The 14,065-nt window shown below is 34.3% G+C and overlaps 1 protein-coding gene across 5 annotated transcripts in view; it reads right to left on the minus strand.

The window, feature by feature from the left end:
* The window catches only part of Ccdc148 (coiled-coil domain containing 148), a 327,135-nt gene that overhangs the window by 96,671 nt on the left and 216,399 nt on the right, over positions 1 to 14,065 (minus strand). For all 5 annotated transcript variants that reach the window (XM_063259137.1, XM_063259134.1, XM_063259138.1 and 2 more), the window contains one exon: positions 7,031 to 7,171. In XM_063259137.1, the coding sequence (XP_063115207.1) occupies positions 7,031 to 7,171 (141 nt within the window). The remainder of the gene's footprint in view (positions 1 to 7,030; positions 7,172 to 14,065) is intronic.

Genomic DNA, 14,065 nt, shown 5'->3' on the forward strand with positions numbered 1-14,065 from the left:
AATCCTTTACTGTTAAAATATTATTTTTAGAAGACGTATTAAATCTTCAGAAAATAAAATCTGAATCCCCAATTTATTTTTGAGTCCTCTCTACACAGAATATATACTCTCTTTTCTTTTTTATCATTATAATATCATAATTTGCCTATTGGTTTTTCGTACTTCTGGTATTTGGGTGTATTTCATCAAATTCCAAAATAAGACTACTAAAAAATAAACTTTCAAAGTTTGCAAGAACACTATTGCCAGTGTTAGTGACTAAGAGAACAACTAGAAAGAGGATAGAAAGTAGGTCAACAGGTTGGCCCTGCACCCAGTCGGAGTAGCAGCTATCACTGTAGTGGCAGGCAGCTCCCCTGAGCAGAGGATGCTTGCAGTGACAGAGGCAGGAGCGCGGATGTTACAGTGAGGTCAAGCTGGTATTGACAGGAGATTAAAGATATATTTTCAGGGCCCTGGAAATCTGTGGGAGCTCGTGTGTGCCATATTCTTGACTTTTATGAAAATGTAAAAAAATGATCATAAGTCAATTCAAAATCATCAGAATGTTACTGTATTACTGAATAATGCTATAGCATTTCTGCTTGTTTTCACATTTCAGTTGGTCCCAATGATATATAAATTGACAATATTTACATTTTAAATCATTTTAATATAATGGGAGACTGACGAGATGCAGTCTTTATGTTACACAGTTTAGAAAGGAGTATCATAGGACAAAAAGATCTGGAAGAAACAGGACCTAGGATAGGACTAGAAGGGGCCATCCTCTGAAGAGCTATATTTTCCAGGCAATGCTGTGATTTCCAAAGGTTTTTTTTTTTCCCCAAAGGTTGTTGTTCATTACCTAAAGCCCAGCAATCTATAGCGCCCTCCCTCCGCAACAGGAAAGCATTCAGTGGGGATGAAAAGCAATCAGTCACCAGTATTTGAAGGAAATTGCTGATGACAGTTCCATATCCTGAAGTTCCTTTGGTGCATAGCACACACAATAGGAATGAAAGGCCTAGATGAAAAGAAGAAAATTAATAGAAAGAGAGTTGATGAGCTCTACTGAAGCCAGTGAAGGCAAAAAGTCTATCCTGCAAGGCCTGAACTTTGATTAACTATGGCAAAACTAGTAGCATGTATTAGCATAAGGGCATTCATACTAGGAAGTAATCAGACCAGCAGAGGCCAGGTGAGGATAAATACCTAAAGTATGGTTTGATGACCGAGGGCCAGGAAATAAGGGGAGTGGTGTCTAAGCACTGTTTAAGACAAAGGTCTGTCCTAATTACACCTAAGGGTTTGTTAACATGTCCTAAAGGAATCAGCACATTAATTTTCAGGTCATATTCTAATATAGACAGATTTGGAAGAAGATGTAAATAAATTATAAACTAGGTAACAAATGTGGATATCTACATACAACAGATATCTACTCTATATATGTATATATAAATATGCATTTAATTATAATATGACTTTAATATCAACCTGAATAGTACTGTATAGATATATCTGTATAGATAGATATGATTTGAATGTATAATTATATGTGGCTATGCATGTTTTTATATATTGTATACATATTATATATATTTTTATAAGTATACATATATACTTAATTTGCTAGAGGTAATCATGTTCAAATTAATTACCAGCTGGTTTATTTGTAATTTTAGGTTTTCTCTAGTAAACCTTTTTTGTATTTACAAAGTTTGAAACTAAAAGAAATCATTCTGTATAATTAATAAGAGCTTCTAGTGAACTAACAACTACGTATTTATCTTCATGACAGAGCAGGTAAACACATTCCTTTAAAAAGATACCAGAAGAAGAACAAATTCTGTTCGAATGAGTGACCTCTTACAATTGCGTAAAGTGTGGAAAATGAATGACTGAGATATATATCACTTGAAATCCTCTTGGCATATACTTACTGAATAAATAAATGAATGTGTTACCATCAGATTTGGATATTTACTGAACTTTTGAAATCATACATACACTTTTGTCAGTACATGAAGCTGACACTACTATCCTCTACAGAGGAGAGGTGGGAAGGTAGTAAACGCCATACAGCCCAGTGTGCCATAGAGCATCGGTGCCAATGCTGAATGAAAAAGTAGATGTGATACACTGAGCCACACCTTTTATAAAAGGTGACCTAGGAATTTCAAAATGAAATACACAGTATAAGTCTTATGTGTGTAATTTACAATAAAGTCTGCAAGTAATGAAATTTACAAAAAAGTATGTTTGCAATCAATTGCTACCTAAAGCCACAGGATATAGTTGTAAATCAATCACTCTTCTATCTAAAGAGAAAAGCTACAGCTAACGATCTCCACATGCTCTACACTGTAGTTAGAAATTTTTATATTACTAGAACTTTTCATGAACTATATCATCAATAGTGCTGATCAAGTTCTATCAACTTTAAAATTTTCTTCTGCCAGGTAAAAGTAGGCAAAAATAAAAAGAATTATGTTCATGAGACTATGTTCTAAACCAGCCCTTAATATCACTGCCTTAAATTATTATTAATTTATCTCATTACTGTTTGATTCTCATTATATTTTGCAAACTACTTGCTACCCTATCATTTTACTGGAGTGACAATAATATCAGCAGTTATTATAATATTTAAAGAATTCCTTTTAGGTGCCAAGCATGTATTAACTGCTTCCCATCCAATTTCTTACTTAGTATTTCAATAATAGACAGATACAGTGAAATAGTGAGAGATGGTGAAATTCTCCTGAGGCCACACATTAGCAAGTGGCAGTGCTGAACTCAACCAGAGGTCTGAGTAAGGGAAAATAACCCACATCATAAGACCACCCTAAACCATTCCCCACTTTAAGTGGACTCCTTGAGTACTTAGCCATTTTCCACCGAGTTCGTAGTGTGTTCATTTCACATTTTCTACCTAGTTCATAGTGTGTTTATTTCTCTTTCTACCTATATCCTGATAAGTAAGATCCCTTTAGGTCAGATCGTGATCTTTATATCTAACACGTCTTGGCTCCCTTCTCAGTGAGCTTGTTAATGTATCGTTAGTTAAAATATCAAAGCCAGTGCATGATCAAAGAGAACTGTCTTTGGACTGCTCTTCCTCTTTTGTACCTTCAGTGAACTATCATTTCAGAGCCACGAACATATCAGGGGATGTCAAAACTAGTGTACGCTCTTACTAGGAGGAACGCTCATTTTCCATTACTTACAGAGCTCAGAGATGGTTTGAAGCCACTGTTCCTCACCTTGGTCTATTTAGGAGAAAGGACTGAGCATCTTCAGTTCAGTTTGATGGCTCATAGAATGCCACCTGTGTTCAGGAAACTTTCCCTTTCCCTATATTGTATGCAGTAACCTGTCCCCCTACAGGGAGACCTGGGAAACCTCTTTTGTTGAGGCTGGATGGGTAGGTTTACTCAGCGCTGAAAGTTTTAGAACTTTTACTTTTCACTGGATCTTCCAGCTCTCTCTCTCTTTCTTCCACTCCAACTCTGCAGGTAGCCATTGTAAGCCTGGCTCATAGATTCTTTATGTTTAATTTTTTCTCTCTTTCTTTGTTTTCTTTCATTTATTTGTGCTTTCTCCTCTGTCTCTCTGTGTCTGTCTCTCTCTGTGTCTCTGTCTCTGTCTCTGTCTCTCTCTCTCTCTCTCTCTCTCTCTCTCTCTCTCCTCCCTCTTATTATTATCTTGGCTTTTTTGAGACAGAATCTCCCTATGTGGTTCAGGCTGGCCTTGAATTCACTACGTAGCCCAGGCTGACTTCAAACTCATGACAATCCTCCTGCCTCAGCCACCCAATTCTGGGACAACAGGCAAACACTACTATACCCAGTGAAAATCTTTTCTGTATCATATTTTTTACATTAAATATGTTCCTCTAGTGAACCTTAACTGACCGATTTGCCTTGGATCCCACAGACTCTAGACCAGACATCATACAGCAGCAAAAACTAAAACTCTGTGATGCAGGACAATTTTTGTAAAATTCGTGCGCTCAAAAATTGATATCTATGATATCTATTGAAAAGGTGGTATGGGAACCAATATCACATATCAAGCATTTTTAGGTGTATCTAACACAGCAATTTTATTTTTTGCAATAGCTTCCAGGGATTGTTCATGAAAAGTCATCATCTGATTTTCTCATCACACTAATTTCAAAAGTAAAATAATGTTTATGAAAGTTAGCAATATCATCTAACAAGTTATGAATCAAAACTTTCCTCGGGTCTTGTCCAAAACTATGAAAAATGTGAATATTGCATCTAGCAAGAGTTTTAAGTTTTAGAGAAACAGCACCTACAAAGGTTCTAGGTACCCGTAAGGATAAACTTTAGCACTTAATAGAAACTATTTTAACAAATGAACCCTAAAAGACAAATTTCTGGGAAGAAAGAATAGGAAAAGGTTATGTTTTATTTAGAAGGTCTTTGGTGGGGTTTCACACCTGACATAAATCTCTTCTGCTGCTTCCTTTTGAATAGAGAAAACAAATGGGGTGACATCGTAGGTATAGGAAACAAAAACCCAGCACCAGCTAGAGAGGCAAAATGTCTCAAATCAGGAGACACTGCCTGTGTAGGATTACCTGCCAAACTGCTAATAAACTCTGGGGAAACAAATTTGCCTCCAACATATAAAATAGTTGAGAATCTAGGCTTGTGGTGATAAATATATGAAGTCACTACGTCTGAATTGACATAGAAATCTATTTTGTTAGATGTGTAGAAATAGTGGACAAATATACAACAACAACTACACACACAACAAACACACACACAGAGCATAATGCCTCATTGCTGAAAATAAGTACAGAACCCAAAGTCACAGCAAAGAGAGGGAGCTGAAGCCAAGGAGCTTGAGGATACCAAGAGCTAATAGAGGGCCTAAAGACTTCATTTCTGGGTGCACAAGAGCTGTAACCAAACTAATTTCAAAGAGCAAAACATCATATAGTACTTATCCAGATGCAAAATAAGAAGCAAATGTATTAAGACCACTCCCCAGAAAAGTGACAAGGGAGCTTATTTTCTGTCTGGGGACAAAGGCAGCAAAGGAGTCAAGTGCAGGATGACAGGCTACAGCTACGCACGGACACTGTCAGATCCATGCTAGGCTCACAATGTTAATATACCACATCTAAACAGTAGTAGGCATATGGCCCCCAGCAGAGGCAAACACAAAATCTGTCTGCAGAGGTGTTTTTAGTACCAGAGCCCAGTTCATAAAGAAAAACTCAGTAACATTGACTATTTGATAATTTAAAATACCTGTGAAACTATAGACACTACAGATAAGATTAAAAAGCAAATGACCAACAGAAGAAAGTATTTGTAACTGATAAAATAATGATATCCAGAATTTATAAGGAACTTCTATAGATTTAAAAAGAAATAGAAAAATGCATGAAAAGCAATTTACAAAGAAAGAAACTTCCCATGAAAAGAAGCATGAAAAGAATTTTAATCTCACAAGCAATCTTGCAATATAAATTAAATTTTAATGAAGAACTTTTCACATCTATCAGATTGACGTAGTTCAAAGAGTGCAAACTGAAAATATACACATCTTACAATACGTATTTTCTCAGTCTTTTAAATCTCCTGAAATGGAATCCTTAAAATGACACTACAGGTAAACTAATGTTTAGAAATACAATATTATATGTGGTCATAGAAATTCACTACGAGAGGGGTCCAGCAGCAGACGAAATTACAGAGATTTAGTTTTCAAATACCATATTTATATCGCAGTGAAAAAGCAGTATTGCTCCAAAAAGATACACAGTTCACTTGTAGTTTTTGAAAGGTGATCAATGCTATCAATTCCTGAAGTACATCCAATTATTCTTTTTTACCATCAGCCTTCTTGCTAAGAACCTAATGAAATCACCTCCGGTTACTTCTTTAGAAGTGAATATTGGATGCATTTTTAATTAAAAAATATAAGAACTATGAAATACATTTTTAGCAGCTGACTTTGTCAAATGATCATATAACTCCTATGTGTATTGTTTTCCTCAAATGCTGCATCTACAAATTTGCTGATGTAAAGGAACAAAACAAATCAAGAATAATGAAAATTAAAGTATTAAAAATTGCAGAAAGCCTGACTTTAAAGCTTTAAAATCCATAGTTCCTTTATTACCTATATATTTAACTTTGAAGGAAAAACTTCTAACAAGGACTTCACAGATTTCACTGGTCACATAGTCCAAATGTCAACCTATTTACAAAAAAAAGAGAGAGAAATATTGCCCAACAATAAGAATCAGTCATTCTTAGCAATGTAAGCAGTGTTTCAAGAAAGCATCAGTAGCTCAGTATAGGCCCTCAGTGGTGAACCTATGGTTTATGGGCCATAGTGGGCTGTCTGTTGTTACTGAAAAGTCTGAAAAACTTGCTATTACTAGTAAAGGCAAATTTTCTGAATAGGGCTTTATGCTATTGGTAGAAATATACAGGTTTACTGATTTCTTTTTGTGTGTAAGTGTTGATCACAAATTAATTGCCTTTTGTGAATTATTTCCACAGGCAGTAAATCCATAAAATAAATTCATAATTCTGATAAAAAATTTTAGGAATGTGAGACAAATATTTGCTCAAGAGAGCGTGGTAAAAACAAAACCATCTAATAAGAAATCAAGAAATAAATTCTTTAAAGGGCTTTTTAGTTGACCACAGATTTCACTATCCCATGCACAATATATTCTACCAACAAATACGTTATTAACAATCATTTGCTATATTACCATCAATCAAAATGCTATCTCACTACCCAGCAAGCTTTTCCAGGTCTGACCTTAGTTCAAGGCTTCAGAATAGTCACAACCTTTGTTTCGTTTTCCCCTACATCATCTCTTCTAACCACAAGTACTTATGTTCAAGCAGTTCAGCAAAATGGTCTATACCATGACTACAAAACTATGAATGTTCTCAGCACCCCCTGTGAGAATTCCATGCCAAATACTAAGATAAATTAAAGCTCCATTAGACAATTTAGTGTTCATCAACAGAAGATATCATACTTGTTTTTTCTTCTCCTCCCTTTTCAACAATTCCTTCTTCCTCCACAATTTCTCTTCTTCTTCTTCCTTTTCTCTCCTTCTGGCAGAAATTTCCATTTCCAGTCTTGCTACCTCTTCCTGGTGGGCTTGCCACTGAAAAACCTGAAATCAGTAGGGAAACTTCATTTCAATACTTTGCACGCTCTCAGGATTTCACATGAGGCTGGGTTCTTAAGCAGAAGTCACATTAAATTCTGTGTGCATATGAGTATAGGACTTGTGTATGTAAATATGTGCACATTAGTGTTAAAAAGGAGCTAAATCTTTATAATTATCTCATTCAGAGACTCTTTACCTTATGGAGTTATAGATTAAAGTCTTAATGTGTCTGTGATTTAACTTCAAAGGATATGTGAGTTCCCATAAGGAATATATAAAAAATCCTATGCTTTTGCATTTGTCTATTTTTCTGAAAAACAGGGTAAACAGCTCTGAAAAATTCTAAAATAGTCCTAAGACTCTAAAAAAATTAAAAACCACTGAAAATTTTCAGCCTTCTTATTTTTGGAAATGAAAAATGAGCCATATTTCAAAATGAAACACACACACACACATACACACACACACACTCATTAAAAATAAATTCCTGGGCATTTATAAGTTACTGATATAAGTGTATTTGGTATAGCTTTCCTGTAGAATTACTGGAAATATCTAAATATGTGTTGTAATATAAAAACTGGAAAAATAAATAAATAAAATATGCAAAGCCTTTGATCTATAACTTACTTTCAGGAAATTATCTGAGGATAAGCAACTAGTCCAGTGCACAAAAACACAGTTAGAAATATTCATGCAGTACTGCTTACAGTAGAAAAATTGGAAAAAGTCTACATATCTAGCCCTGAGATGACTTAAATTAATTATGATATGTTCATATGATATGTTCAACAGCTACCATTAAAAAAGGGATGTTGAATCTTTGGCACAGAAAATATCTACAGCATGTTACTAGATGCAAAAACGTAGATGCAAAACTACATTTATAGCATGATCTCATTAAACAAAATGTACCTACACAAAGAAACATTTTGAATGGAGTTCATGATAGTATCTCTAAATAATATTGTTTTATGAGATTAAAAAATTCTTTAAACTGTCCTGTATTGAATGACATTTGTGTAACAAACATTTCTTTGTAAGCAAGAAATCAATGAAACTAACAAAATAAAAATACTTTCCTTTCCATGATATCTGGTTAAAGAAGTGGTGAGGAAAATAATACAGAAATCCAAAAAGTTCTGTTTTGAATACTTTTTATGCTTTGATTTTGTAATTTAAACAACGATATGTAATTTATCAACTACTGATATTTTTCTGTTTTTTTGAAATTCTGTATTATTTCTACCCTTTTTTCTATTTTGATTTCTCTAAATAAAAAATATGTCTAATAAAAAATTGTTTTATAAAAGGAAAAACTAGCTTTCCTAATTAAATACCTAATTTTATGTGCATTAAACAGTATTATACAGAATGTAAATTGACAAAATACTGCCTTGCAATATTTAAAATGACTAGTCTTTTTTACATTGACTATATTAAAAATTTTAATTTCCTAAAAATGAAGTTTTCCATTTTTATCAAAATAACAGAAGACATTCCCATCCCTGGTTTCCAAGCACAATTCCATTCCCCACCTGTGGCTTCTCTGGACCAGCACACCTGCCTTCTTCAGAACCCCAGTCCTAGAATAGATCATCAGTGCTTTCGTCTTGACCTTCTGCTTCCTTCTGTCCTCCATTTTCTGCAGCTCTTTTTCTATATGTGACTTGCAAGAGTCCTCTCAAGCACTGCTGGCAACTTCCCTTTGATGCCTAACGGATATTGCTTCTCTCTACTTTACCTGACATGACTGATCATCCCTTGCCACTTAATACTCTCCCCTTCTCAGATTGTGATATTCTCTTTCCCTGCCCTTCCTGAGAGCACCCTCTTCTTCCTGTTTCCTGTGTCTGCCCTGCAACCGTAACCCTACACTATTCTCTCTGTGACCTCCAATCTATATACTGATGTGTTCATTCTTTTCTATGAGTTCATCATTTCTAGTTGTCTAAATACACAATCTACAGTATCAGGTCTTTTGTCTGGAATCCATCCAATAAGAAATTCTGACTGACCATCTTTTTCAGATCTGCTGCTTAGTGGGACATGTGTCCTGGTAGTTCTGCATCTTTTTGTTACCATGTATACACATCAATACCACCGTTTCTTTACATTTTACAATGGATTTATAAGAGCCTGCACTTCATGAGCTCAGATGAGCTTTTATTTATGACAAATCAGTTTTCAAACCGTTAAGCTTCCTACTGTGTTCAAAAACTTTGTGCCAAATGTGTTTAGAACAATAACAGATAGTTCAAAAGGGTAATGCCAATTATCAATATACATACAGTCTACATAATTTAACTTTCTCGCTCCCAACCAATGCCATGAAAAAATGTTCAATATCATTGGCCATTAGAGAAATGCAAATTAAAACAATACGGAGATTCCATCTTAGTCAGAAAGAATGGCTATCATCGAGAACTAAAAATAGTAACGAATGTGGTGAGGCTGTTGTGGAGTGCTCAAAGAATCCTTCCACATTTTTGGTGGAAATATAAAACATAATACAACAATAGTACAATTATTATGTTAAGCAGAATGGAGGTTCCTCAAAAAAATTAAAAATAGAAATTCCACTTGACCCAGCTATACTCATTTTAGTATCTTCCTAAGAGTTAAAGGCATCATATTACAGTGATATCTGCATACTCACATTTATAGTAGAACAATTCATAATAGCTAAATTTCAGAAGTGGCCTACATGTCCATCAACAGATAAATGAATTTTTAAATGTGGTATTTCACACAATGGAGTGCTACTCCATTGAAGCAGGAAGATTTGAGTCTTTGTAGGAAAATGGATACATCTCAAGACCATAATGTTTAGGGAAATAATATCTCATAGTCTCTCCTGTATGAGAAACCTAATATATAAATACTTTAAAGAGCAAAATAAAGGATAGATAATAGGAAGCAAGAGATAGATCTTCTGCACATGGGAAGTGTGCCAAGAGATGGAAAGAGAGGAAGGGAGAAGAGTGGAAAAGAAAGTAAAAAGAGTTAAGATACATTAGGTACATATATCAAATCCGCACAATGAATGTAATCTTCATGTACAGCAAACATGTACTAATAATTGAAGAAACTAAAGTAAATAAAACCAGCCAAATGCATTGTTTGGATTATAGTTGAATAGCCAATTGCAAATAAATTATGAGATATTGTAAATAGTGCTATTTTAATATTAATTGTTAGTTCATGATATTAAGGAAATACTGTTAAAATTTATAGGCATGATAATAGTGAGATTGTGCCTTTTAATTCTAAATGCTGATAAATGAACTATTGTATCTAATGCTCACTATTTTCAAAGAGAAAAGGTAAAGTATAGATAAAAATTCAACTAACTCAACTAATAAGTTGACACTTACTGAACTTACATAACTATGGGATTTTTCACTTTTTTAAAACTTTCCGCATCAAAAATTTATTTTAAATGGACCACAAAATATAATGTATATCCTAAGAAACTTATATAATAAAAGATTGTAGGGACTGGTAATATAGCTCAGTGACACAACACCTTCCTCGCCAATGGGAGGCCCTGGATTCAATAAATGAATGAATAAATAAATAATTGTAGTAGCAAGATTATAGAAAAAAAGATTTGTAATGCATTGAAATCATAGGAGGAAAAACATATTCTATGTACCAAGACTGTTTTCGTAATTTCAGTGGACAAAAGTTTGGGTTTTATACTACTCATCTCCTGATTTAAGACAAATCTAGGGAAATCTTTGCATATGCTGTGTATGTCGCAGAATTTAAACAACCAAAATCAGGAAAAAAGATCTATAAAGAAAAGATTTCTGTTTTCTAGAGCAAGTACAGCAAACAAACAAACAAAATAGATCAAAGTGGAGTGACTGGTTTACCCACCAATTTACCTTTCATTTGCAAGTCTAAAGGATGTTCTATTCTCCAGAAAAGACAAGTTTATGTCAGTGTTTTTAAGAAGGATGCACACATCATAGAATTCTGAAACAGCCGGCAAGTTCAACAACAAAAATCAGCAGGTTGTAGATCTCAAGTAACAGTGAACAAAAGGATAAAGATATACTGAGAAGTGAGTGTCTAGAGCAAAGCATCAGTTTTCAGAAAATACATTGCTTCCACCTAATATTGGAATCACAGATTTGGTCTACAGTTCACTTGAAGTCAGTAATTCACAATATCAGCTGTATTATAACCATGCAGATAAAAATAGAGAAATATTGAAGCCACAGTTGTGAGATCATTACAATGAGAAACAGGCTCAGAAGCAACTGGTATCTAGGCAGCAAGGTAAAAGTGGGCTTTTCAGAGCGCACAATGGGTAAGGTGAAGAATTGGGTAAGAAAAGGATACTGTTGAAAAAATTCTTATTCAGTGGATCCTCCCAGAGAGAACCAAGAGATTTAGATGGCTCCCATGTGGAGAGAAAGACAAGCAATTACCATATTTTCTGAGATGCCTAAGAATAAGAAAGCTGGCAGGTGGGTAAAGGAGTCAATATTAGCACAATAGGCTAAAAAAGCATAGAAAACTGCGAGAACAGTAAGCAAAAGGAAGAATAGCCCAAAAGAACATTTGAGCAGTTTTATTTTAAAGGATTTGCTAATTATATAGCTTTAAACAGGGCCTGTGAACATAAGTGTGGCAATAATAACCACGAAAGAACATTCCCTCAGTGGTGGTCATGGGCACATTACAAGGAAAGCATTATTTAGATTATTAACTACAGGATGTTTTTCTAAATCTTTAGCTAATACTTCCTTTAAAATTGCTGCAAAGCATAATGTCTTTGAATGAGATCTTAACCTTACACAAGGCAAATGACATTTAAAATATGCTCATCTACTACAAATAATAAAGATATTAAGTGGTTAGTACCATTACATGTTCTCTTTGTTCTTAAAGTAAAGTGATTCAAGTGAAGTTAATAGACACATACTATCGGGGGAACTGTAGTGGAAAAACAAAACAAAATGAAGCTCTCAGAAACTTCAAAGGGAATCACTGGAGTTAACATCAAGGTAACAATATTAACACAATTTTACCTCAAAACTGAAAGCTTTGAAAAAATCTGTTATATCAATATGCTGTAAGGGAAATGAGTTTCACACACCTGCTTTTTACTTATGCATTGCCACTAACAAATAATAGAGTTACTTTAAACAAATGCCTCATCCAGTTTTTTCACATGTTAGAGAAAAGCGCTGGGCCAAAAGGCCTCCATTGTCCATTTAAAATCTATTATTCTGATTCTATTTTACATTTGCCTTATATAAAGTTCATAGCATATGATATACTCTAAAGTCTTTGTAAGTGAACTGCGCTGAAAAAAATTAGTATTTTTGTACATCTTTTAAATAGTTATAGGCAATTAAATATTAATATTGTATTCTCCTAGCCATGTTTATGGAAACATTATGTGATGTGGATATTTTATAAAAGAAATCAAAAGAAAGGCATAATCTGATTAGTGCTGGATATTGACAAAAATAAAATATTCACATCTACCATTTGCAAGAGCTTCTAGTGTGCCAGGCATATGTTCTATTAAGATGTTAAATACATGGCAGGACATAATCAGCGGAACAAGCATCTGCCTGACTTCTCCTTCCCTGCTCAAGACTAAGTTTAGATATCAGCCTCCCAGGAAGTGCTGTTTAGCCCAGCACACCCAGTATCTTCTCTTCTTCCCCAGTATCTTCTCTCCCTCCTATTATAATAGACATCAAATAATTTGGAATAGCCTGTATCTCCAATGGGCTAACAAACTGCCTAAGAGCAGGAACTAAATTTGTCTTACTCAAAGGTTGTATTTCCAGGGCCTACTACAACTGGAACTCATAGTTCAAAACATATTTAAAGGGTTGAAACACAGTTAAGACTCTGAGGATACACTTTAAAATGAGTAGGCAATATTTTCTCTTTTCGCTCTGAATTGGTCTTTAGAAAGGAAAAGTTCCCCACCATACATGCAACCACTTTCTGATTCTTCTGTTGTGGAGGAATCCTTGCTTTCCTAGCTGTGTCTGTGATTCCTCTGTTCACTTGTGTTTGTCCAATAGGAAAAATATCCAGAAACTTTGACAAGATTTGCAACACCTTATTCATATTTCTTTCAAGGTCAGAGGATGTGTAAAAAGTGGTAAGCAAATTCCTGTTTGTACCTTCTCAGTTAATGTTACTACTATATGCTTCTAAATCTACTTCAGCTGAGTAAATTTCAAATTTTCATTTTATTGAATCTTTAAGAGTTTGATAACTCCATTACATTCTGTAAATGTTGCAACATTTTCTCAGTGTTAACTCCTTGCTCTGTTTTTTATCTTATGAATTCCATTAAGTTTAATCTTTGCTCATGAGGTATAGTACCTGTGATTTCTGCATGCTTTATTAAAGCTTTCTATCCTCACTTGGCATTTTTTGCTTAGCAAAAGAATTTGGTTTTTCCCCTTGGTTTCACAATTACCCCTTGGTTTCTCAAGTAATTCCATAAGTGCATTTCTAGCATGTCTCTTTGATAACTACTTTCCATTTTCCATAGCTTTTTATTAGTTTCTTCAGAATCTCAAAGAAGATTATACAGTATTATTATCTTGACTGTTCCATATTCTTTTCTTTTCAAAATATTTCAGTATTTTATTTAGTTGGGTCTTAGAGGACCTAACCCTAGAGTAATACAAGATTTCTAGAGAAAGAAACAAACTAAATGCCAATAAGCAGAAAATATTCAACAGCTATATTTCCTAAGGATCAAAATTTACAAACCCATCCATAATTTTATTTATGAAGCTGACAAAGCAAAATTATCTAAGAGAAACAGAAATATTGCCCAAAAGTCAAGATCTTACTTGCCTGTTGGCTCTGAGGCCTTAGAAAATTACTGTCCAGTTCTGGGTC

Source organism: Cavia porcellus, unplaced genomic scaffold, assembly GCF_034190915.1.
Source record: "Cavia porcellus strain 051 isolate PalLab524CR breed Dunkin Hartley unplaced genomic scaffold, mCavPor4.1 scaffold_12, whole genome shotgun sequence".
NCBI classification, from domain to species: domain Eukaryota; kingdom Metazoa; phylum Chordata; class Mammalia; order Rodentia; family Caviidae; genus Cavia; species Cavia porcellus.